This window comes from Pteropus alecto, unplaced genomic scaffold (genome assembly GCF_000325575.1).
Source record: "Pteropus alecto unplaced genomic scaffold, ASM32557v1 scaffold335, whole genome shotgun sequence".
Classification (NCBI taxonomy): Eukaryota; Metazoa; Chordata; class Mammalia; order Chiroptera; family Pteropodidae; genus Pteropus; species Pteropus alecto.
Window position 1 is genome coordinate 596583 of NW_006436757.1, and position 23174 is coordinate 619756.

A 23174-nucleotide genomic window follows, 5' to 3' on the forward strand; every position below is an offset into this window, starting at 1 on the left:
CAGAAATTTCTGGAGCCACTGGGGGAGCTATGGTGTTTGTTTACATTAGTAAGGGAAGAAAAAAAAGGAAGGAAGGAAGGAAAAGAAAGTGGGAGCCGCTGTGCCTCTGAAGGAGAATGAGCCGCCTTCAGAGCAGAAAGGTAGGGAGGGCCCCTACCTTAGTTCAGGGATGCTGGGGAGGCCGAGTGGGCAGGGAGCGGGCAGGGATGAGGGAGCCTCTGGGTCCAGGAAGTGTCAGAGGGAAGGGGAGCCATTTCAGGGAGAAGATGCAGGGAGTGTGGGGGTGGGTAAGAAAAGAAAACTAAATCCGTGGGAGGTAGGTACAGGGCCTTACTGTCAGCTGGGGAACTGAGTAGGGCAGTAGAGACAGGGAAAAACAAATGAAGGAAAGACAGAGAGGCCAGGGTGGAGGGAGAGGGCCAGACAAAGGAAGGCAAGGTGGCGCCCTAACCTAGGCCTTTGTCTCACTCTATGGGAAATGAGGGAGGAGCCAGCTTTCAGGACTGTGGCTGGGTCCATGGTGATGCCTTCCTATTGGGCTTATTCCTTCTGAATTGAGAGTGACGAACTGTGCTGTGTCCAGGAGCCCAAAGTCTGAGTGTTGGTGGGTCCCACCCTTCCCTGACACCCCCTCCACCACCCATGTGCCCCCAGGTATACTGCTGTCCATACTGCAGCTTCCTGAGCCCAGAGTCCGACCAGGTGAGGGTTCATGCACTCTCCCAGCATGCAGTGCAGCCCAAGTACAGGTGCCCACTGTGCCAGGAGCAGTTGGTGGGCCGGCCTGCCCTGCACTTCCATCTTAGCCACCTTCACAACGTGGTGCCTGAGTGCGTTGAGAAACTGCTGCTTGTGGTGAGTACAGGCTGTGTGAGGGTCCATCCAGGAGGCCCTGCTAGGGCCGGGCAGGAGGGGAGGCAGAGGTGTTGGGCAAGTGTGTGTATTGGGGGGAGGGTGTTGGTGAAGGAAATAGCATTTCAGAGATTTGAGGGTGGATTGTATAGTTAGAGGGAACCTCAGAGTGAGGCTTAGCTAGCTGTCTCTACTTGCCTGTGAGGAAGCTAAGCATTTCTTTAACTTCCACTGGGTCCTAAGAAAAGCTGTTCAACAGCAGGCCCAGTCTGCCAGATGGGAGAGGTGCAGCCCAGGCCCTCTCCTCTGTGAGAGAAGCAGAAGTTAGATGGGAGGTTTGTCCAGAGAGGAGACTAGAGCCATGGAAAGGGGCTGGGCACAGGCACAGGAGTAGCCAAGGGGTGGGGAGCGGGAGGTGTGTGTGTGGGGGTGGGGGTAGGGGGAGAAGTCCCAAGGATTTCTTCCATTATAGGCCACAACTGTAGAGATGACCTTTACGACCAAAGTGCTGCCTGGGCCCACTCTAAGCCCTCTGGGGGATGGCCCAGAGCCCCCAGCTCCTGAGCCAGAGCCTGCACCCAGCAGAGACCAGGCAGCAGGTAAGGAAGGGGATGGCAAACCTCCCAAGATGGCAGGAAAGGACCTGGGCTCCACAGACCAAAAAGGTCTGAAGGCAACTGAGGCAAGGATCAGCTGCCCTAGATGTTGAGTGGGTGGAGTCTGACTTAAAGTTCCCTTCTCATTGCAACCCCTTCTCTCCCCTAGAAGGCCCTTGCCTGATCCCAGAAGCCAGTCCTGATCCTCTTCCTGAGCCTTCTCTGCCCTCAGCTGAGGCCCCAGACAAGCCCACAGGAAGCCCTGACCAACTCCCCTCTCCAGCCCCATCTCCGGCACCTCGGCCTGATGCCCAGGCTGAAGAAATGGCTCCTCCACCCCCCATGGCTGAGGAGGAAGAGGGGACTATTGGGGAGCCCCGCCCTGCAGAGCCGGCTGCAGCTGACTCTCGCCACCCTCTGACCTATCGGAAGACCACCAACTTTGCCCTGGACAAGTTTCTAGACCCTGCTCGGCCCTATAAGTGCACTGTGTGTAAGGAGTCCTTCACGCAGAAGAATATCCTCCTGGTTCATTATAACTCAGTCTCCCACCTGCACAAGATGAAGAAGGCTGCCATTGACCCCTCTTGCCCTGCCCGGGGAGAGGCTGGCACCACACCTGCCTCTGCTGCTGCCACAGACAAGCCCTTTAAGTGCACAGTCTGTCGAGTCTCTTATAACCAGAGCTCCACCCTGGAGATCCACATGCGCTCTGTTCTGCACCAGACTCGCTCCCGGGGGGCCAAGACTGACGCCAAGGCTGAGGGGCCAGAGCGTGGCCAAGAAGAGCCCAAAGAAGGCGAGACTGAGGGGGAGGTGGGCACTGAGAAGAAAGGCCCCGACCCCAGCGGCTTTATATCTGGATTACCTTTCCTGTCCCCTCCTCCCCCTCCCTTGGACCTGCACCGATTCCCGGCCCCCCTCTTCACCCCACCAGTCCTGCCCCCCTTCCCTCTCGTGCCCGAATCACTGCTTAAGCTCCAGCAGCAGCAGCTGCTCCTGCCCTTCTACCTCCATGACCTCAAGGTGGGACCCAAGCTGGCACTAGCTGGGCCTGCGCCCCTGCTGTCCCTGCCAGGTGCCACCCCTCCTCCCCCACCCCCACCCCCAAAGGCTGAGCTGGCTGAGCGGGAGTGGGAGCGGCCCCCCATGGCTGAAGAGGGAACTGAGGCAGGGCCAGCATCACCCTCCCAACAAACGCCCAACGAGGCAGCCCGCACTGCAGCCAAAGCCCTTCTAGAAAACTTTGGCTTTGAGCTGGTGATCCAATACAATGAAGGGAAGCAGGCTGTGCCCCCTCCTCCCACCCCACCCCCACCAGAGGCCCTGGGAGGTGGGGACAAGTTGGCCTGCGGGGCTTGTGGGAAACTCTTCTCCAATATGCTCATCCTCAAGACACACGAGGAGCATGTCCACCGCCGCTTTCTGCCCTTTGAGGCTCTAAGCCGTTACGCTGCTCAGTTTCGAAAGAGCTATGATAGCCTATACCCACCTCCCGCAGAACACTCCAAACCTCCTGATGGGTCTCTGGATTCACCTGCTCCCCAACTTGGTCCACCCTTCCTGGTGCCAGAGCCTGAGGCAGGCGGGTGTCGTCCACCTGAGGATCGAAACCGGGCAGGAGGACGCAGGGCCCCAGAGGAGGAAGACAGCTCCAGAGGGAATCTTCCTCCCCTAGTACCTGCAGGCCGCCGGTTCTCTAGGACCAAGTTCACAGAGTTCCAGACCCAAGCCCTGCAGTCTTTCTTTGAGACCAGTGCCTACCCCAAGGATGGAGAGGTGGAGCGGCTCGCAAGTCTCTTGGGCCTGGCTAGCCGTGTGGTGGTAGTGTGGTTCCAGAATGCCCGCCAGAAAGCACGCAAAAATGCCAGCGAGGGGGGGGCCGTGCCAACCACAGGAGGCACTGGGGGAGTCTCCGGCTGCAGGCGCTGCCATGCCACCTTCTCCTGTGTTTTTGAGTTGGTGCGACACCTCAAGAAATGCTATGACGACCAGCCCACTGAAGAGGAAGAGGAAGAGGCAGAGAGAGGGGAAGAGGAAGAAGAGGTAGAGGAGGAAGACGCAGAGGAGGAACAGGGCCTGGAACTCCCAGCAGGGCCTGAGGGCCCATCACCACCAGAACCTCCCGACAGAGAAGAACTGAACCAAACAGAGGCAACAAAGGCAGGAGGCAAAGAGCCTGACGGGAGGGCTCCTCCCTCTTCTCCAGTCCACACCTGTGATCAGTGCACCTTGTCTTTCCCCAGCGAGGACCTCCTCACCAGTCACCGCCGACTACATTTCCTGCCACCTGTGCAGCCCAGTGCTGCCCCCCACCTCCTAGACCTGCCCTTGCTGGTGTTTGGGGAGCGAAGCCCCCTGGTGGCAGGTACTCCACCAGTGCCAGGGCCACCCCTCAAACGGAAGCATGAGGACGGCAGCCTGTCCCCCACAGGCAGTGAAGCAGGGGGTGGAGGGGAGGGTGAGCCCCCCAGGGACAAGCGTCTGCGCACCACCATCCTGCCTGAGCAGCTGGAGATCCTGTACCGCTGGTACATGCAGGACTCCAACCCGACACGCAAGATGCTCGACTGCATCTCTGAGGAGGTGGGGCTCAAAAAGCGAGTGGTACAGGTCTGGTTCCAGAATACCAGAGCCCGAGAGAGGAAAGGCCAGTTTCGAAGCACCCCTGGGGTAGTGCCCAATCCGGCAGTCAAGCCCCCCGCCACACCCACCCCTGCACCCTTCCCCAAGTTCAACCTGTTGTTGGGCAAGATGGATGACGGGACTGGGAGGGAGGCCCCAAAGAGAGAAGCACCTGCTTTTCCTTACTCAACTGTCACTCCTGCTGCCGGGTCCCTGCCTTTCCTGCCATCTGGGAAAGAGGCCACCACTCCAACACTAGAGCCACCTCTACCTCTCCCACCTCCCCCTGGCCCCAGTGAGGACGAGGGCCCAGAGGAACCAACGAAAGTTTCTCCAGAGAGTGAGGCTTGCAGTCCATCTGCAGGGGACCTGAGTGATTCATCTGCTTCCAGCCTGGCTGAACCAGAGTCTCCTGGAGCTGGAGGGACCAGTGGAGGACCAGGAGGTGGGGCTGGGGTTCCAGATGGAATGGGGCAGCGGCGCTATAGGACCCAGATGAGCAGCCTGCAGCTGAAGATCATGAAAGCCTGCTATGAAGCCTACCGCACCCCTACCATGCAGGAGTGCGAGGTGCTGGGGGAGGAGATTGGGCTGCCCAAGAGAGTTATCCAAGTCTGGTTCCAGAATGCTCGTGCCAAGGAAAAGAAGGCCAAACTGCAGGGGGCAGCAGCTGGTGGGGCTGCGGGCAGCAGTGAGGGCCCCTTGGGAGCCCAGCGCACTGACTGCCCCTACTGTGACGTCAAGTATGATTTTTATGTCTCCTGCCGAGGGCATCTCTTTTCCCGCCAGCACCTGGCCAAGCTCAAGGAAGCAGTCCGAGCCCAGCTGAAGAGTGAAAGCAAGTGCTATGACTTGGCCCCAGCACCCGAGGCACCCCCGGCTCCCAAGGCCCTGCCTGCCTCTATGCCCCTTGGGGCTGCCCCAGCCCTGCCTCGCCTGGCCCCAGTCCTCTTGTCTGGCCCAGCTCTGGCCCAGCCCCCGTTGGGCAGCTTAGCTCCTTTCAATTCAGGTGAGTGGGAGGTTGGGAGGAGTTGGACTTCAGAGAGCATTTCCTTTTACTGACATTTTCCTTCCTTTTCCTTCTTGACTCATCCCATCTCCAATCTCCTGTGGCCTTCCTTTGTTTCCGGCTCTTGTGGGGGAGAGAAGGGAGGAAAGGGAGCATGGAGGCTAGGTGGTGGGAATGAATAAGTGTGAGGCTGGAGGTGGCTAATCCTTCATCACTCCTTTCATCTTCCTAGGCCCTGCAGCCTCCTCAGGCCTCCTTGGCCTCGCCACTTCGGTCTTGCCTGCTACCACAGTGGTCCAGACTGCTGGCCCAGGCTGCCCCTTACCTCAGAGACCTGGGCCTGACCAAAACAACACCACAGCAGGCACCACTGACCCCACCCCAGGCCCGCCTACTGAGCCCGCTAGTGACAAGGTCTCTGGTGAGCGAAAGCCAACTGCAGCCCCCACCAACTCCACTGATGCCCTCAAGAACCTCAAAGCATTGAAGGCCACTGTCCCAGCCCTGTTGGGAGGTCAATTCTTGCCCTTCCCATTGCCCCCTGCAGGGGGGGCCACACCGCCAGCTGTCTTTGGCCCCCAGTTACAGGGAGCTTACTTCCAACAGCTTTATGGCATGAAGAAGGGGCTATTTCCCATGAACCCCGTGATACCTCAGACCCTCATCGGACTGCTCCCCAATGCCCTCCTCCAGCCACTGCCCCAGCCCCCCGAGCCTACAGCTACAGCGCCTCCAAAGCCTCCTGAACTGCCTGCTCCAGGGGAGGGGGAGGCCGGGGAGGCCGACGAGCTCCTGACAGGCAGCACTGGCATCTCCACCGTGGACGTGACCCACCGTTACTTGTGCCGCCAGTGCAAGATGGCATTTGACGGGGAGGCCCCTGCCACGGCTCATCAGAGATCCTTCTGCTTCTTTGGGCGGGGCTCCGGGGGTTCCGTGCCCCCGCCACTGCGGGTGCCCATCTGCACCTACCACTGCCTGGCGTGTGAGGTGCTGCTGAGTGGGCGTGAAGCCCTGGCCTCCCACCTGCGCTCCTCGGCCCACAGGCGCAAGGCGGCCCCGCCCACAGGGGGCCCACCCATCACCATCACCAAGGCCGCCACTGCTGCCACGGCTGCCGTGGCTTTTGCCAAAGAGGAAGCAAGATTACCTCACACGGACTCCAACTCAAAAACTACTACTACCTCTACACTTCTAGCTTTATAAACAGATAAACCAAGATTGGGAAGAGGAGAGGGCCTCAGGGCTCCTTCTCTTACTCCAAGGGGTGATTGGTGGGAACTCAAATCCCTTACTGCAACCCTTGGCTCTGCCCACTTCATGGGAATCTTTCAATTCCCATCCTTGGTGGGTTTCACACCCACCTCCAGCAGAGTCCTGCCTCCTCCCCAATCCCGCCCCAGACACAGCTGTCCCCCACAACTCCTTGCCCTGTCTTCATAGACACACATCCCCACCTAGTCATCCTGATTATTCATTCCTGTCTGCCCTGCCCACCATACACAGAATCTATCCTTGGTTCGTCTTCCTACAACCTTTTCTCCACTGAATTCCCAGTTTCCCCCTAACTCCTAGGAACTCACACACTAATATCTCTTCTCCCATGCTGTTCCACTGACTGAGAAAACACCAAAAAAAAAAAAAAAAAGAAAAGAAAGAAAAAGAAAACCCAAGACAAAAAAGGGGGAAGGAAAATAAACTGCCACTCTCCCTTCCTGCCCCCTTGTGCAGAGCGTCATACTGCTCACAAATTTTCCAAATACCCAGTTGGCTCCAGAGTTGGGAGCCTGGGATGGGCAGGGAGCCCACAAAACTAACCAAACTTTAGGTTGGGGGGGCATTCCCAGCTCACTCGCACACCCCTCCTAACCTCCCTGCCTGACAGGGGAGCCCCTGTGGCCTAGACTCTAGGGAAGCTGTGGCCTGGAACCCCTCTGCCAACCCCCACCCTGCACCCTGGGAACTGCAGTAACTTATTCTCAAAGGCTTTAAACACAGAGATCCTCTCAGCAGCCGTGGGCCTGCCCCTTGTCCTAGCCCTGCCATGTGGGGGGTCCAGCCTCTGGGACTGGCGCTGCCCACCAACGGCAAATCCAAAGTTCTTTAAAAAAAAAAAAACAAAAAAAAAAAACTGAAACACACACACAACCAAAAAAAAAAAGAGCACGCGCACACACGTGCACAAAAGAGATGGTGATACCAGAGGAATGAACTAAAGAGAAACAAACTTGGAAAATACAAAAAAAAAAAAAAAAAAACCCTGAAAAAAACTCCCATCAAACAAGTGGTTTTTTTCCTGTTTGTGCCCCCCACCCCTGCCATTTAAGGGTTTCTTTAAACCACCTGGCTTTGGAAGATCAGATAACTTTAAGTCTACATGGGTACGGTGATCCCAGAGAAAAAGCAGTGCAGCCTTGCCTTGGCTGTGACCAGTCTTGGGCGGGAGTTGGTAATGGGGAGAGGAACCTGGAGACTGGGGATACATCCTTGCCCCTGAATTGAGTATCAGGAGAGGTAACATCCCCTCATTCCCAGCTGAGAGAAAAGTCAGTGTTGCCAGAAATGTCTTGGCAGTGCCGGGGGGAAAGTGGGAGGGCTGGGCAGTTGGTTTCTGAATCTTGAGTATGCTTCCCTTTTGTGTAGCTAACCACCATTCTCACTTTTTTCACAAACCTCTACTCCTATTTTCCTTCCTAGTGGCCCCTTCACATTTTTGGTCATTTCTTAAAGTCTTTGGGACCCTTGTTTCCCATCTGTGTTCTTCCTCGTTGTCCTCTGCCCTGGCCCCTGCTCCCTCCAGCCCAGCCCAGCCCAGCCCCTCCAGTAAGCAGCAGCTGCTAGGGACACCACCGAAGGAGTCAGGGCCTGTTGTGAGACCCATGGGGGCCTGGAACTAATGACTGCTAGGGGATAGGAGGGCAAGGAGATGACTGAAGCACAATGTGACTGATAGGGTGATATCACCAAGGGAGCCAGTAGAAGAAAAATGAGCTGGGAGAGGGTTCCCCACCTCTATCCTAATTGTCTCTGTAAGCATCAGGTGAGTGTGGCAACCCCAAAACCCAGCTAGAGTGGCACAGGGTAGAGAAGCAGGTGTTTTATTTTAGCCAAGAAAAGCCTGCCAAACTTTCCCAGTCCTCCAGATAGTTTCTCCTACTGCTCTACCCCTAAGACCTCTCCTTTCAGTGTAGTCTGCTTCCGAACTTTCTCCCTTCTAGCTTCTTCCACTCCCATTCTTCATTTCATATGCGCACACATTCAGCCGGCCCTAGATTTAGACTTCCCGGTCTGTCATTCTACTCTAGGAACATGTTAATACTGTAGCAGTGGCTTATGTGCAGAAAAGATGGGAAGGGAGAGGGAATATGGCTGCTTCTAGTCCCCATATGTTCTATAAATCTCTTCCAATCCCATTCATTTCTAAAATTAAAAGCTCCAACTCTAGCAAACAAGGGTGGGGTGGAATTAGTTATTCTGATGCCAAAAAATACCAGTTACAAATGCAGGCAGGAGAGAGACTGCCCTACTGTGGTCTTGCTCTTGCTGCCACTTTCCCCCACCTCCCAGCACATCTCTTGCACACCTCCCTGCCTATCCTTTTCTCTTTCTTGTTAAAATTCTGTGTATAAAACTATTTTCTTAGCAGCATGTGTATAAGGAAAAAAGCTTTTTCACTTTGTGCTTTCTGGAAATGTGACTTGTGTATAAAAGTTGAAAACAAAAAACAAAAAAATAGGAGACAAAGAGGAAACATTTTAAAGGTAACCTTGACAAACGCCTAGCATGAGATGATTAGAGGTATGGTGTCACACATTTTAGGGATTTATAGCCAGGGTAGGTTGGCTTTAGTTTGAACCATGAGTATTTTCACCAGGAGCTAACATAGCTAGAAATCCTTCCTCTGGTCCTCCAACACACTCTCTTACACCCAGACACCCTGGCCTGGAGACACCAGGGACATTCACAGTTGTAGACAGGAGCAACTGTCCTTACCAGGAACCCCGTAATTTGGAGCCTGGCTCACTGCTGACTCGGGTCAGTCAGCATGCTTCTGGAGGGTATGCCATTCCATGCTCCCAGTGGCTGGAAGCATTCCCCGCTCCCCCCCGACCCCTGCCCCTAACCCCTTTCTCAGACCAGAAGTCCTCAGCAGCAGTACTCCTGCTCCAGAGATACATGGTGGACCGTCCTGGGGACAGAAGGCTGAGTCAGCACAGCCCTACGCAGAATGCTAGAGGTAAATGCCAAGTCACCCGGGTTAAATCGTGTTGCTTCTCCTGTGGAATAGTAAGCCCAACTCAAGAACCTGACACAACAACGCCTATCTTATAGAACATTCCTCGGCCCTAAAGCGAGCCTAAATCGATGGCTCCCGAGGTTGGTCTTCCACAGCGTAGGGCAAAGGCTGAGGGTTTCTGATATACATGGGTCTTAAAAACATTCAAATTCTGGTCCACTCTACTGACTGCCAGCGTCAGTACCAGAAGGCAGGAGGTGGAAATGAGCTTGTCTGTCTTTGCTCTAAACCAGTCCAGGTGGGGATGACTTAAGGTATCCAATTCCCAAGTAGAAACAAAAATCAAAGTCTGTAAAACATGAGAAAATCTGAAGCCTCAGTGGCCAAATAGGGGAGAGTCCGCGATAGGATCACAAAATGAAACCTGTTCTTCCCCTGACCCTCTAGCCACACTAAAGTGTACTTAACAGAGGCATGCGCAAGAACCAAGGCCTATTGTTTCAGGCACAATAGCACGTACCTGCTTAATCCCTTCTATATGTTCCTTAACCACCTTCAGGGCTTACAGACCAGATCACTGATTCCCCAAATATTTACCAACCTGATCTGTTTTAGGACACACTCACTCATGCAATCATTCACCCCTGTGTACATATTTGCCCCTGAAGCATAGAGCTCTATACACATAACTGCACCAATGAAACAAGCAAGCACACTTAGAAACAGCAGCAGAACCACACAGAGCTGTGGGGATACACACAAATGCTAGCAAGGTCAGGCCCCATGGGCATATAGGCACAAGGGACAGACCCATCACCTATACTCCCCTAAGCAGAAACACCTTCCAATGCATACTAATTTTCTTCATATAACAATAGGTAGGAAAAGCTTATAAACAAGAAAGTGTAACCAGTATCAGGAAAGGTGACCAAATGTTGAACATTAATCCATGGGGAAATGACCTTAAATTCCTCTGGAATGTGACACTAGGGAGGGGAGGGAGGTAGAAGAGAAACCAGGAAGAAATTTTGAGGAAAATTTACATTCAGCACAGGGGTAAGCTGGGCTAGGACCCTATGTTATAGGAAGGGACAGGTATTGGGGAGCACTTCTCTTCAGGATGCGGTAGAAAGCTCAAACCACCAATGAGGAGCAATAGTGAGAAACTTGTAAGCCCAGGAGGATGATATTTCTTGAAGACTGAGTAAGGAAGAAATGCCCCAATACCAAGGACACTCTTGCTACAACAAGAAAGATGTAGATCCAGCCTGGGGGTCTACAGGATTACAGCTTGGCTACATTGTGAAAAGGTCAAATGAAAGAAAAGCGAAGGAAAGGCCATTTGTAGAACCTAAACCTTGGCTCACCAAGTTTGCACAAAGATGGGAAGTGACCCCAAGGGAACAAGGCAACGCCTCGCTAGGAGAGACTACACTTTATGGGAAGAACGTATGATTGGGTGAGGACACACCCCATCATTCTCCTTTAAATGGAAGACCTGGATAGCCTTCCACACAAAGGACAGGCAAGGGGATAAATGGCATTATTCCTTGTCAGTGGTCTGAGCCTGGTGTTTCTTACAGCTCCCCAGCCATGGAGAGGTATCTGGCTAGAAGGCAGTAGAGAAGCAAGTTGATTATCAGTGGACCAGAAAGAAGATGAAAAGTGATCTGGCACCTGACCCGACCATACACAACTCTTACACAAACTACGCTAAAACACCGAAACAAGTAATTAGCAGAAACTTAGCGCTGCCCTACATCCACAGTCTCTCCCTGATACCTGAACCGGCATCATGTCTTCTCAACTAAAAAGACCTACACTATATTCACTCTTGGAGAGCCCAAGTGCTTAAAGGACAGCGTCATCTGCAACCTGCTGAGTATCAGCAGTAGGCTAGGCCGTGTGCTCTGCTCACCCTGCTTCCACTACCAGACCCTGACCTGCGTCCGGAGAGAAGTGTAACTACAACCCATCCTGTATCAAGCCACAACCTGGCTAGACCACAGACAGCAACTTCCTGACAATGCTCCTAACCTAGTGTTTCTTAGCGGTGAGGTTTCAGAAACACAGGGCAGCCAACCATCAGAATCTGGGGTGAAGAGAAGAGTGAATTTTGAAAGTGTTCCCTAAGAGCTTCTGTGATAACTGTCAATGGGGAGCATAGTTCTCACAAGTTAAATCTGCCTGATTTGACCTCACGACACCCCCCTTTTCCTCCTGCCTCCACCTAAAACACACATACACACATCCCACAACACATATAACACACATGTGACAGCATTAAGAAATGTCTATGGTTGGGGAGGAAGAAAGATGTAAAAGGCATGGAAAATCCAGACTAGATCAACTGCCCTACAAGGTGCCTCCCATCTCTTAGAATAGTGTTTCTCAAAGTTTCATCCCCCTGTGTCAAGTTACTTGAGTGCTTGTTTAAAATTCATATTCCTGGACCATACTGCAGCCCACTGAATCAGAAACTCCTGGTGAATCTGCACTCTCTGGAGTTTGAGAAACATTGATTTAGACTACTCAGACCCATACACATCTGTGACCCGTCCCCAGCTCTCCAGCACCCAGGGTTACCACACAGTGGCCTAGCATCACCTCAGATGGTCTTCTTCATTACCCTGACCTCGCCCCCAACTCCCAACATTTTGGAAATCTGTGTCTCCTGTTTATGTTGGTTACTATGGAACAGGAGAAAAGCTATAAACATCGTCCACTCGTCCCCTTGGCTGATTGCCTCACTGCTTTTCCCTCTGCTGTGGAAACCACCTCGCTTCCTCTGAAGCTTCGTTCCACTTCTAGAGATGCTGAAATCAGAACTCTCCCAGCTCCAAGCAGCTCAACCCAGGACAAGCAATGGCTTTACTTCCCTCTGGGCAGGTTCTATCTCCCATCAGAGCTACCCAGCCTACTCCGACATCACCCAAAGCCGATTCTTCTACCCAAAGATATTCTTAGTTACTGCCCCACAGTCTCTGGCTACCCAGGAAGCAAGGAAAGCCTAACCTGCTAGAAGTTCTTCCAGATGGAGACCCAACGTCCAGTTTTGTGGGACTGCCGATGGTACTGCCTCTGGAGGCGTAGGGCTGGTCTGTGGCACCACAGATGCTGGGGATTCTGCTCCTGGGGGCCTTCCTCTCTACTAGGGAGGGCTCATTGTTGATCTGTGGTCTCCCTTCCAGGCGTGGATTTTAAAGATACAGAAATTTATCCAACTCTAATTGGGGTGCCATTGAGAAATTCCTAAACACAAAATCTCCTTGAACAGTCTTTCTGGAAGGACAAGTCCGAGGTGCCTTTGTCTTCCTAACACCTGCATATCTCTCTAGACCTAGAGCACATTTCCATCTTTCTAGGACCATTATTGAATACAAGACTTTTAATAAGGGAGAAAGAACTGGTTCTTCTCAACCACAGCTCAGCCAATCACAAGGCACAGAGAAGTATAAAATATATACAGGTACAAATCACCCACCACCCAACAGCAAGGCTTGAGGGTCTCTCCTTCCTACTTCTTCCCTTCCAATCTCTTCTGCCACCATCTTGTGACAACATAGTTGGCTGGCCTCTCTCTAGGATATAATTTTACCCTCCTAGAATTTTTTCTATCCTTACTGACCAAAGAGGTATATAGTCCACTGGCCTGGAGGCTCGGGTGTGCCCTTGTCCTTCTGTGCTTTAGCTTCCCTTGGAATTGCTGCTCAAATCCTGAGTGTGGCACCATCTAAATCCCTTTTTTGGGGCTGTGAGGGTAGCAGGAGGTGGCTGTCTAGTTGGGAGGAAGGCGGAGTTGGGGTGGGCTGGAGAGCACTGATTCAGCCCTGCTGATGGGGGCATCCTCTGATGCCACTCCCCGGCACAGAGCCCCGCCCAATGCTTGGCACGCCGATGCATGCCGCCCCCTCTCTCACTGCCGCCAAGTGGCGGTCGTGAGCATGTTTGGCGGCTTTGGGTTTGCCGCAGTGCCAGGATCTGAAACACTGTTCACGTGCCAGTGCAGCACTGCCAAGCGTGGCGGCATCTAGTTGGTTGGGTGCCAAGCAAAAGGACCCAGGTGGTGATAGAGAGATGAAAGAGGGGTGGAATGTAGGGAGGGGAAGGAGAGGAAGGCCCTAGGGAGAAAATCAGACACCTCACTTGTTAGAGTGGAAGGTCCAAATGGGATCTGAAGAAAGGTGCCCTTCCCATTCTAGATCCCAGCTCAGCAAGCAAGCCCTTCCCTCCCCCACCACGCCCACATGGTAACACATACAGACCAGGCAAGAGGATCTGGCCAAAAAAAAAAACGGGGTGGGCCAGGCAGGACGCCCACACCCTCTGTCCTTCTTCCTTGAGGTCTTGGCAATGGCGCGCTTCCTCCTTTGTGTCCTCATGCCTCTCCGTCTGTCGCTCTACTCCCCGTGCCTAAGAGGGAATGGGAAGGAGGTCCTGGCAGAAAATCTGTTCTCCCAAACAACTCTCTCTCTCACACACATACACACACACAGGCATGCACACACACATCTCACCTCCTCCCTTTTCACTCCTGGCACAACTCTCTCAACCAGACTGGCAAGAGACACTGCCATCCTCCTCCATTTCTCTCAATGCCAGAACCTGTGCCAGGCTCCTTGGGCAGTGCCAGCACCCACCTGCCTCACACCCAGGTCCCCTTGCCTCTCCTTGAGTGCTCTGACAAAGGGCAAGACTACCAGCCCCAATGAGCTCTCCCCAAGGAGCAGTGGCACAATCTCTCCTGGCGCTTAGATGCTTTCTTGGCACTTCCCTGGCCTCTCTCTCCACTTTACTTTCCCAGACTGGAAGAGGACTAACTACCTCGTAGTCCAACTGTTTCTCAGAGCTAAGCTCTAGAGGAAGAACAACATCAGTAACACATCCCTGCCCCTCCTCTCTGCCTCCTGGGGCCCCTGTTTCCACTGCCCCAGCTCGAGGCACCAGCCTGATGGATGTGATGCCAATGGCTCCCGGGTACCGAGCCTTCCTCCCAGAGCACCAGGACTCCTGCCGCTGTTCCCCTCCCATGCACCTCCTTCCATCTCCGCGGGTACAAGGGTGGCAGCTGCAGTGCCAATGCCTGTAAGCTGGCAGCACGAAGCAGTTCCTGCACCCTCTTCTGCCCTCCCAGGCCCCAAACCTCTCCCCTCCTTCTTCTACTCCATCCCTCTGTCCTTCTGGTTGGACACTAGATTGGTAAGCGCAGTGCCAACCCCCACCCGTGCCCAGGAGGCTCACATACAGCAAGCGCTTATGCGTACATGTACATGCGCACACACACACACATGCACACACACGGCCCCATGAGTGCCAGGCAGCGGTGGCAGACACACAGCAATGCATAGTGACTGGTATACCCGAGGAGGCAGCCAGATTCGGCACCTGATCCAGCACCCATTTGGGATTGGGTGGGTAGGCGGGCGGGCAGGCGGGCGCAGGGGTGATGGAGGCAGACGATGGCCCTAGGTTGGCAGCCGATGGAGCTGGGAGAATGGAGGGAACAGATGCTCTTTGCCCAGCCTCCCTCCCTCTCTCTCCAAGATCAGTGCCAAGCTGGGGGGATGGGGATAGGGGAGGATGGGGGAAGGGTGGCATTTGGAAAGCTGGCAGGCGGGGGGAGCTGGGTCCGCCCAGGCTGGGCAGTGCCGGCACTGGCTGCCGCCTCTCCACTCTGCCATCTGTCTCGCTTCTCTCCCCACCCCCTTTCTCTCTCTTTCTCTCTCTCTCCATCGACAGCAAAATGAAAAGAGGAAAAACAGGGTCCTCATTCCACCCACCCCCAACCTCTACCAGACCCCCTCTCCTCCTTCCCACAACTCACCACACCATACCACCACCAAGCCATCTGTGCTCTGTCCTCCTGGCTCAGTCACCTTCTTTCATTCGCCTTCACCCTCACACCAAAATGGGTGCAATGTTTCAAAATATATATACATATATATTTTAAAAAGCAACTTAAAAGAAAAACACTTTTCTTTGGGAATGTCCTGTCCTTCTGAGTCTGGGTCCTCAGTGCCAATGTTTATGGCAGGCAGAGGGAGGGGACCCTGTCCTCAGCTGGTGCCCATGAATCCCATGCCAGGGAGGAGGGGTGGCTGGGGTGGGGTGGGGGTGGGGTGGGGTATCGGGAGAGCGCTCTTCTCTCTGCGCCTGTGGTGGCTTCTTTTTTTTCCTCCTCTTCCACTTCCGGAGCAGATTCAAATATATCTAGAGCCTTCCCCACCCCCAGTTCCCAGGGCCCTTGTGCCCTTCTCTCCCTGCTTTTGATTTTATTCCTCGATCACCCTTTCCTTTTTTTGTGCGTGTGTGTGTACGTGTGCGTGCGTGTGTTTGCATCCATGGCGGTGGGCACCGTGCCAGCCACCGCACAGCCATCTGCGATGCCTTCTGCAGCCTCCGCTATTTCTTCCTGCCACCTCCAGCCCCCAACTCTCCTACACCCCAGCTCCCCACCCCCCCCCAGTCCCCAATCATTAATTAGCTATTGAATTAATTAAATCGTGAATGCTAATTAACATTCCTAAAGGGCAGGCTGCCAGGCTGGGGGGGTGGGGGGAGACAGAGGGTATGTAAAAGGAGATTGGAATGGGGGAGGAGGAAGAAGAGCCTGTCTGCTTCGGAGAACAGGGAGGAGATGAAAAGAACCCAAAAGGATGAAGGAGAAAGAGGGCAAAGTGACAGGGTTATGGAAAATGGGGTATAAAAACTGTCTGAGTCCAAGTGAGTACAACCCAGCCTTTCCTGCCCAAATAAAACAAAGTCAAGTCCTCGTCCTCAAGGTCACCACCCATCCAAGCCATCCTGGAAAAGTGTACATTCCTAAGTTGGGGGACTCTGGCAGCTTCTTTCCTGTCTTATATAGGTAACCAACCCCAAACCAGAGAGTCAACGACTACTACCTGTCAATCTGTCCACAGTGGCCCTCAGGTCACAAGAGATGGATCTGGGCTCAGGGAAGCCCATGTTGGCTTGCCCTTCCCTAGCCCTTTGTCAAGGTGAAGGGCACATTCTATAAACCTATGCTGCAGGGAAAACATGGGAGATCAATATGGAGAGCTATGATGGGTATCAATTCAACATGGATCAACTGCGATTAGCAGAAAATCGCTGGCAATGCCCGCAAGGCTGCCCTAGAAGACCATGACAAGACTGTCTTTGAGATTCCAGAGTGGACATTCCTATCCACCTGGAAGGTCAAGAATTTGGGAAAAAGTGAGTAAGAAACATCTAGCTCTGAGTTGTTTTTCAAGAAAGAGATGCCAGTAGAGTTCAACTTCTTTCTGGTGGTGCTCTGTGAAACACTAATCTGATGAGATGCTCCTCAGAAACAATGGATCCCACGATCAAATTAGTTTGGGAAACACTGCATATTCCCCTTCTAAAGAAATTTAAAATGCATATTGGTGTGGTAAAGGCTTGAGAAGTCGTACAAAAAGAAAAAGTTTAATGTGTTTAACCCACTAATTCTGAAACTCATTGGACCACGGAACCCTCATTTAAAATTTTTCTAATTTGATTAATTCTATCCCCACAGAAGCAGTGTTTCACTTTGGGGAAAGCTCTATCAAGTGATCAGGGGTAGTTCTGGCCTGGAAGCTGGCAGGATTAGCTGGCCCCAGGTCAGCTAAATCCTAACATTCCATAAACGAAGGGACAGCACTCAAGCTCTGGTCTTTCAATAATACAGGAAGGCCCCAAACCAGCTCATGGTGGAAAAACCATATCACTCGTTAGAAACACAGACCTATACCTTCAGAGATGGAAGGAGACCTTATTAACCATTAAGCCTAATTCCTTAATTTTATAGTAGAAGCAACTGAGACTCAGAGAGGTAAAGTGATTTGTCCAAGGTCACAGAGCTACGACATGACATCACTGACCAAGATTTTCTGACCTCTAGCCTAGCTGTTTCTCTATTTTCTGTTATTAAAACTTCAGAACAAGGCCAGCATAGAGTTCATGTTAAAGAGCTTCATGGAGATCCCTTTTCCCTCTGCTAAGGCCTGGGCATGGTCTTTTTCACCCCTTTGCCTACACTCCCATCTTTGGAACCCTGTAGCATCTACCTGCCTTTGGAGAGTCTATTCTGTATTCCCATGGGAGGGGGGATGGGGGCAAGAGTTTGTGTTTTATGAAATCTCCCCAAGTCTTCTTGATAACCTGGATTCATAACTTCAGTTCTTAGCTATCTCTGCCATTTCTTCTAGGACAACTCCACCCCCGCTATATATTACTGCTATCGACCCAAAGCTTCTACTCCCATCACCACCTCAACCCCATTCTGTTCAAGAAACCGTAAGCGTCTCATGGGACATCTCCTGCTGCATTCCTAGCAACTTTCCCTTTTTCTATCCTCTCTTTGGCACGTGGAGTCCCTGAGGTCACTTAACTGTTCCATCAGAGTCTTCAAGAGGATAGGCTTGCAGGGACAAGTGACTCACTAGAATGAGGAGACTGTGCAGCCAGCCTCGAAGACCTATCAGGGCCCACAACCTCTTCGAGCTACTGAACCTCCATTCTCCTGCCATAGACTGAGCCCATCTTTTCTCTCAGGGCCTTTTGGGGAACTGGAGAACAATAGAGACAGGTGGAGTTTAGCTCATTTCAAAGGTTGAAGAACATTATTAAATTGTTTTTGCTTTCTGGGTCCCTATTATGTGAGCCCCATTTCACACCCACCCTCCCAGTATACAACCCCATCCCCCACAACTTCACAAGAATGCTGGCTCTCTTCACAAGATAACTCACCACATCATTCTAGAGAGACAATAGCTTTGAAATACAATTTTGATTTGCCAAAGAGATCTATATCCAACTTCTAGGAATGATGAGGTCTCTTGGAGCTCAAAGTCTATAATGTACTGGCTGACTTCATCTCCTCTCTCCCTCCCGTGTCCCTGACAGGAGAGCCCTTTGGCATTTGGCATGACAGAGCTACTTCAGAGTGTGACCCATTGTCCACCTGCTGACCACTCCTTTGGCTGAGGGACTATCTGATAAAGGGGAGACAAAGTGGAGTCAACTACCCAACCAGAAGGAGCAAGAGGTAAAACCTGGATGTTCTCAGAGGATGCATAAATAAAAGCATTTGGTGGCTGCTTTTATCCTTGGGTGGCATCTTTGCTAAATTATCCCTTCTCAGTGGTCAGTAAGAGAGGCCAAAGTCCAGCTTTCCAGGGTAATGGATTCCAACCCAGTTCACCTTCCTTTCTAGAGCCACTTTTCTCTCTCCAATACTCAGGCACCAAGCTGCTGTCAGTAGCAGAGACACTCAAGAGCTATGATATAAATGATGATTATTCTATTATCAAATAACACTGCCAAGCCTGGCTAGCTCCCTACAGTGGTGGCAGCAGAGGAGAGCTACAAAAATCCAATATTGATAAACTGTCTATTGTCTTCTAGAACCATCACTTTGCCTGACAGCCACCCTTGAAGCCTCCCACCATTAGCAGCAAAAGGAAGAGAGACTGGTTAGTGATGGCTCCTGGGGGTGCAACTAAGCAGAGGGAAAGCCAAAGGCAGCCAAGAACCCTGGGGGAAGATGAAAAGACCTCAGCACCACCACTTTCAGAGCCCCCTCACCCCACAAGCATGAACCAGCCTACCCATCTGGAGGGTTAATCCTCCTTTCTGGAAGGTTAATCTCAAACTAGACTGTCCAGAAAAATCTAACATTAGTAAGCAGGAAGGGCCTACAGTCTGGTCCCATCTCTGCCACCCCTTCGGCGTGGCACTTGACTTGCCCACATTTCCACTGAAAATGGGGAATGTGCCTAAGGTTCCTTCCAGCATCAACCTTCTGCAACTTAGTACATGTCTTCTAAGGCTGCTGTCAGATTTCTGTAAGGTCCTGAGCACTAAAAAAAGTAGAGTCATGGGAGTAAGTTTTCTAGGAAAATGGTTTAAGACCTTAAGCCCCAGACTGAAGGGTATAATAGATCTGCTCCCCACTCTAGGGCCTTTGCACTATCTGCTCTCCGTGCAGGTGTGCATTTTCCCGGACAACTACATGGCCAGCTCCCTGCCCTCCTCCTGCTCTTTGCTCAGGAGCCCTACCCAACCACTCTATCTATTTCTGACACTGCCCCCCACCCAACCCCCTTACCCTGCTCTTTTTCTTTTTTCCACTGTATTTGTTATCTTCTAACATATTATATGATTCACTCTTTTATTATGTTTATTGTTATTTTCTATTTCTCACCTCTGGCATGTGCGTTTCACAAGGGTAGGGGTCTTTGCTTTGTTCATGACTGATTCCCAAGCACCAATAATAATGCCTGATACATAGGAGGTACTCAGCAAATATTTGCCAAATGAATGAAGCTAAAGTTAGAATGGTTTATGTTTTGGTTAGACCAGTCTAATTCCATCATTTGGGGCTGGGGACAAAGAGAGATGGGTCATCATTTCAGTGCTCTCTACCTTCCGGAAAGATGGTTCATGAACACCCCATGTCCTCCTCCGTCTCCATCATGGCCTCAGGAATATGCCATTCAGGAAAACCAGATGTTTTCTGCGGAACCCGAAACACTTTCCTGCCTTTCACTCAATGAGGTTGCTTAGCCCTCTTCAGACTACTTCAGTCTCCTACTCTAGGCCATTCAAGACACACAAAAAAAACAACTTCTAAAGCCATGATTCTCTAACTTGAGTAAGCATGAGAATCACCTGATTAGCTTGTTTACAACACTTAATCCCAGACTCTGATTCCATAGGACAGGGGAAGGACCCAAAAATATGCATTTTAACAACTCTCACCACTTCCCAAGGTGATTGTGATAGCAGGTATTGTTTAGGTCACACCTTGGGAGACTCTGGTGCAGACGCATAGCTAGGTGACTTATTAAGTGAGCCTTACTGCTGACTCTTCTCTTAATCTGCCTATTCAGTATGTGGCTCTGCCCAGGATTAGGACTAGAAGAAATGAACCTGTCTGGTGGGCTTGCCATTTTCTTTACCACCAAAGGCGTAAAAAATTAAAACAGCACTTACAGAAACATGAAAAGTGAGGAAGTAGAGGAAGGCAAGGGTGTGGAGCTAAGGTGAAGCACGGCTCATGGGTAAGGCCATGGCCCTGAATATCTTTCTGTACCTTATTTTTTTTAACAACCTCTTTAGTAATTAAGTGCTAAGTTTAAATATCTCATCTTGGAAAATAAGCAGATAAAAATGAACATGTCTACAATGACAGAAGCACCTCCCTTTGTCCATTTTATATGGGGAATCCAGCATATAGCAGAGGAGTGTCCTGGGCATGAGCTCAGCTGGAGTGCTTCCAAGTGCCAGCCCTACTACAGACTGTTTGTTGTCTTGACAGGCTCTATGGATAGAACTGAAAGGGACATTCCAACCACCGAAGGTACTACTCCCTCAGCAACTCTGCCCATCCAGAAACGGCAACTACTAAGCACTTGTTCCCAAAGGGATGACACAATGACCATCAATTGGACCCCAGCACAAGGACTCCTGGCTTCTCTAAGACAGAGACCTAGGAGAATGGAAAAAAGCCAGGAGCAAGAAGACATATCATGGGTGACTGTCCCAGAGTCCCAGGAGCAACACAAAGGCTCTGGGAACCTAGGGGTAAAGGAATCTAGGAAGAGGATGAAAATAGGGATGGGGAACACCCATCAGTTCTTCTTTCACATGTTTTCTTTCTTCTTTGGCTCTTCCATTCTTCAGGAACTTGCTAGAGGCAGCATTATTCCTGCCCATTCCACAGATAGGAAAGAACAAGTCACTCAGATGTAATTTGCTAGGTCAGATGCCAGGACCAGGGATTGAAAAGGAGACCTGGGTTCTCTCTACCTCCATTAGGTCAAGTTCATAGTTAACTGTCATCTGGAGGTCTCCCAAGGCCAACTATATCTCCTTAAAAAAAATAATAATAGAGGCCAATATTTATTTTGTACTTCTTTATCAGGCACTATATTAACTAATCTAATTTAACAACTGTATGAAATAGGGACTATTATTACACCCATTTTATAGATGGAGAAACTGAGGCAAGGATGCGTTAAGTATTGAGAGGAGCACTTGGAGTTCCAACTAGGCAGCCTGGGCTCCAGAGCCCATTCTCTAACTGCCTTGCCCACCCACTGATTCTAAGATGGGATGGGGGTTGCCCCAAATGACAGATTCAAAACTAGGTCTACGTGGCCTGAATCTCAGGACAATGCTGGGACTTGAGTCGCTCACCACAAAAACAATAGCAGAAAAGAATTTTATAAAGTCAAGTAGTGTTCACGAACACTCTGAGAGGAACTTTTAGGCTTTCTATCTAAGTTGGTTCCCTAGTATCCTACTTTAGAAGCTCTGAACTTGGAATATTTCTAGTCCAGTGGGTCTCATATTTAGACATTTCACTATCATTTAACGAGCACCTATTCTATGGCAGGAACTGTGCTATGCCTGCAAAAGAGCAACAGTGAGCACCAGGAATCATGAGCTGATTGTTGCTGCACAGCATAAAGTATAAGGCAAAGATATGCAGGTGACAGATCAGAAAGGGCCTTCTGTGTAGATCACATTAAGAAATGTAAACACTACTCTGAAGGCTATCAGGAGCAACTGAAGGATTTTAAGCAGAGGAATGATACTAAGATTCATGCTTCAGAGAGATTACTTTGGAGGCTAGATTTGAATGGGAATGAAACCAGAAGCAGGGATAATGGGATGTGTGGCTGGTTGAGGTTAGAGATTAGGAACTGAACAAAAAGTGGTAATAGGAAAGGGAAGTAATACTGGCATTCCTTAACTGATGGTATATAGGGGTGAGTGAGGGAATAATCCACAATGATACGCAGCTTCTGTACTTGAGAGAGCAGGAGGATAACAGAACCACCTCTTGGTAAAGCGAATAAAAGGAGTATATGTGATGGGAAAATGATGAAGCTGGCTTTAGAAATATTATGCTAAAGCTTGTTAGATCATCCAGATGGAAGTACTATCCATCAAACAGATGAATATAGGAGTTGTAAGCTCAGGGAAGAAATCTGAACTACAGATCAAGATTTAGGAATTATTAGGAAACTGGTGGAGTTGGAAATGAATGGTATCACCCAGGGAGAAAGTGCCGAGTGAGAAAAGAACATTAAAGGGGTGGGAGAAGACGCCTGAGCCAGGAGACCAAGAACGAACAAAGAGATACAAAGAAAAATGGGAGTGTGGGTCATAGAAGTCAAGGGAGAAAAGGTTCAAGAGAGAGAGATCAAACAGGTCAAATGCTGGGTCCACTGAGTTTGGACAAAGCCCAAGATCTTCAGACCACCTTAATCTATTCCATTCAGGCTGCTGACACAGAACACTGCTTAGAACTGCTGTGTTTCATGGTCCCTGTTTTAATGACACTGAAAAATAGGAACAATTTGTTTATTCACCTTGACATTCAGTAGAGAATCATGCCCGGACAAGAAGTAGTGCTCCAAGGGACACCTAGGGAAGGGGCACTCGGAAGTCTCTCAAGGGCCAAGACCCACATCTGAGGAAGGAGCTCATGCAGTAGACCCAGAACCCTGAAAAGGACACTGACTCTGAGGATAAATCCCCCCTGAACCTCAGTTCCTTCATCTATAAAATGGTCCAAGTGCTTGTAAAGATTAAATGAGCTAATTTTCCTGATGAAAACATCTTATACTGTGGCTTGTAGGAGTCACTCAATAAATGCTAATAAATATTCATTTCCTTCCTTTAAACACTTTTAAACCTATGATTTCACAGGATTCTTTCAACCTAGATAGAAACAAGGAGAGCCACCTTTAGAGAAGTTAAGTGCCTTACCAATAGTCACCCAGAAAATTAGCTGCAAAGCCAAGACTGGAACCCAGGGCTGCTAAGTTGTAGTCCAGGG

General features: G+C 50.9%; 1 protein-coding gene across 3 annotated transcripts in view; it reads left to right on the forward strand.

Moving 5' to 3' along the window:
- Positions 1-6750, forward strand: part of ZFHX2 (zinc finger homeobox 2) — a 27808-nt gene extending 21058 nt beyond the window's left edge. For all 3 annotated transcript variants that reach the window (XM_006913580.3, XM_025048023.1, XM_015590706.2), the window contains exons 7-10: positions 655-855; positions 1325-1451; positions 1618-5082; positions 5315-6750. In XM_006913580.3, the coding sequence (XP_006913642.1) occupies positions 655-855; positions 1325-1451; positions 1618-5082; positions 5315-6288 (4767 nt within the window). In that variant the 3' untranslated portion in view covers positions 6289-6750. The remainder of the gene's footprint in view (positions 1-654; positions 856-1324; positions 1452-1617; positions 5083-5314) is intronic.
- Positions 6751-23174: the final 16424 nt, after the last annotated feature.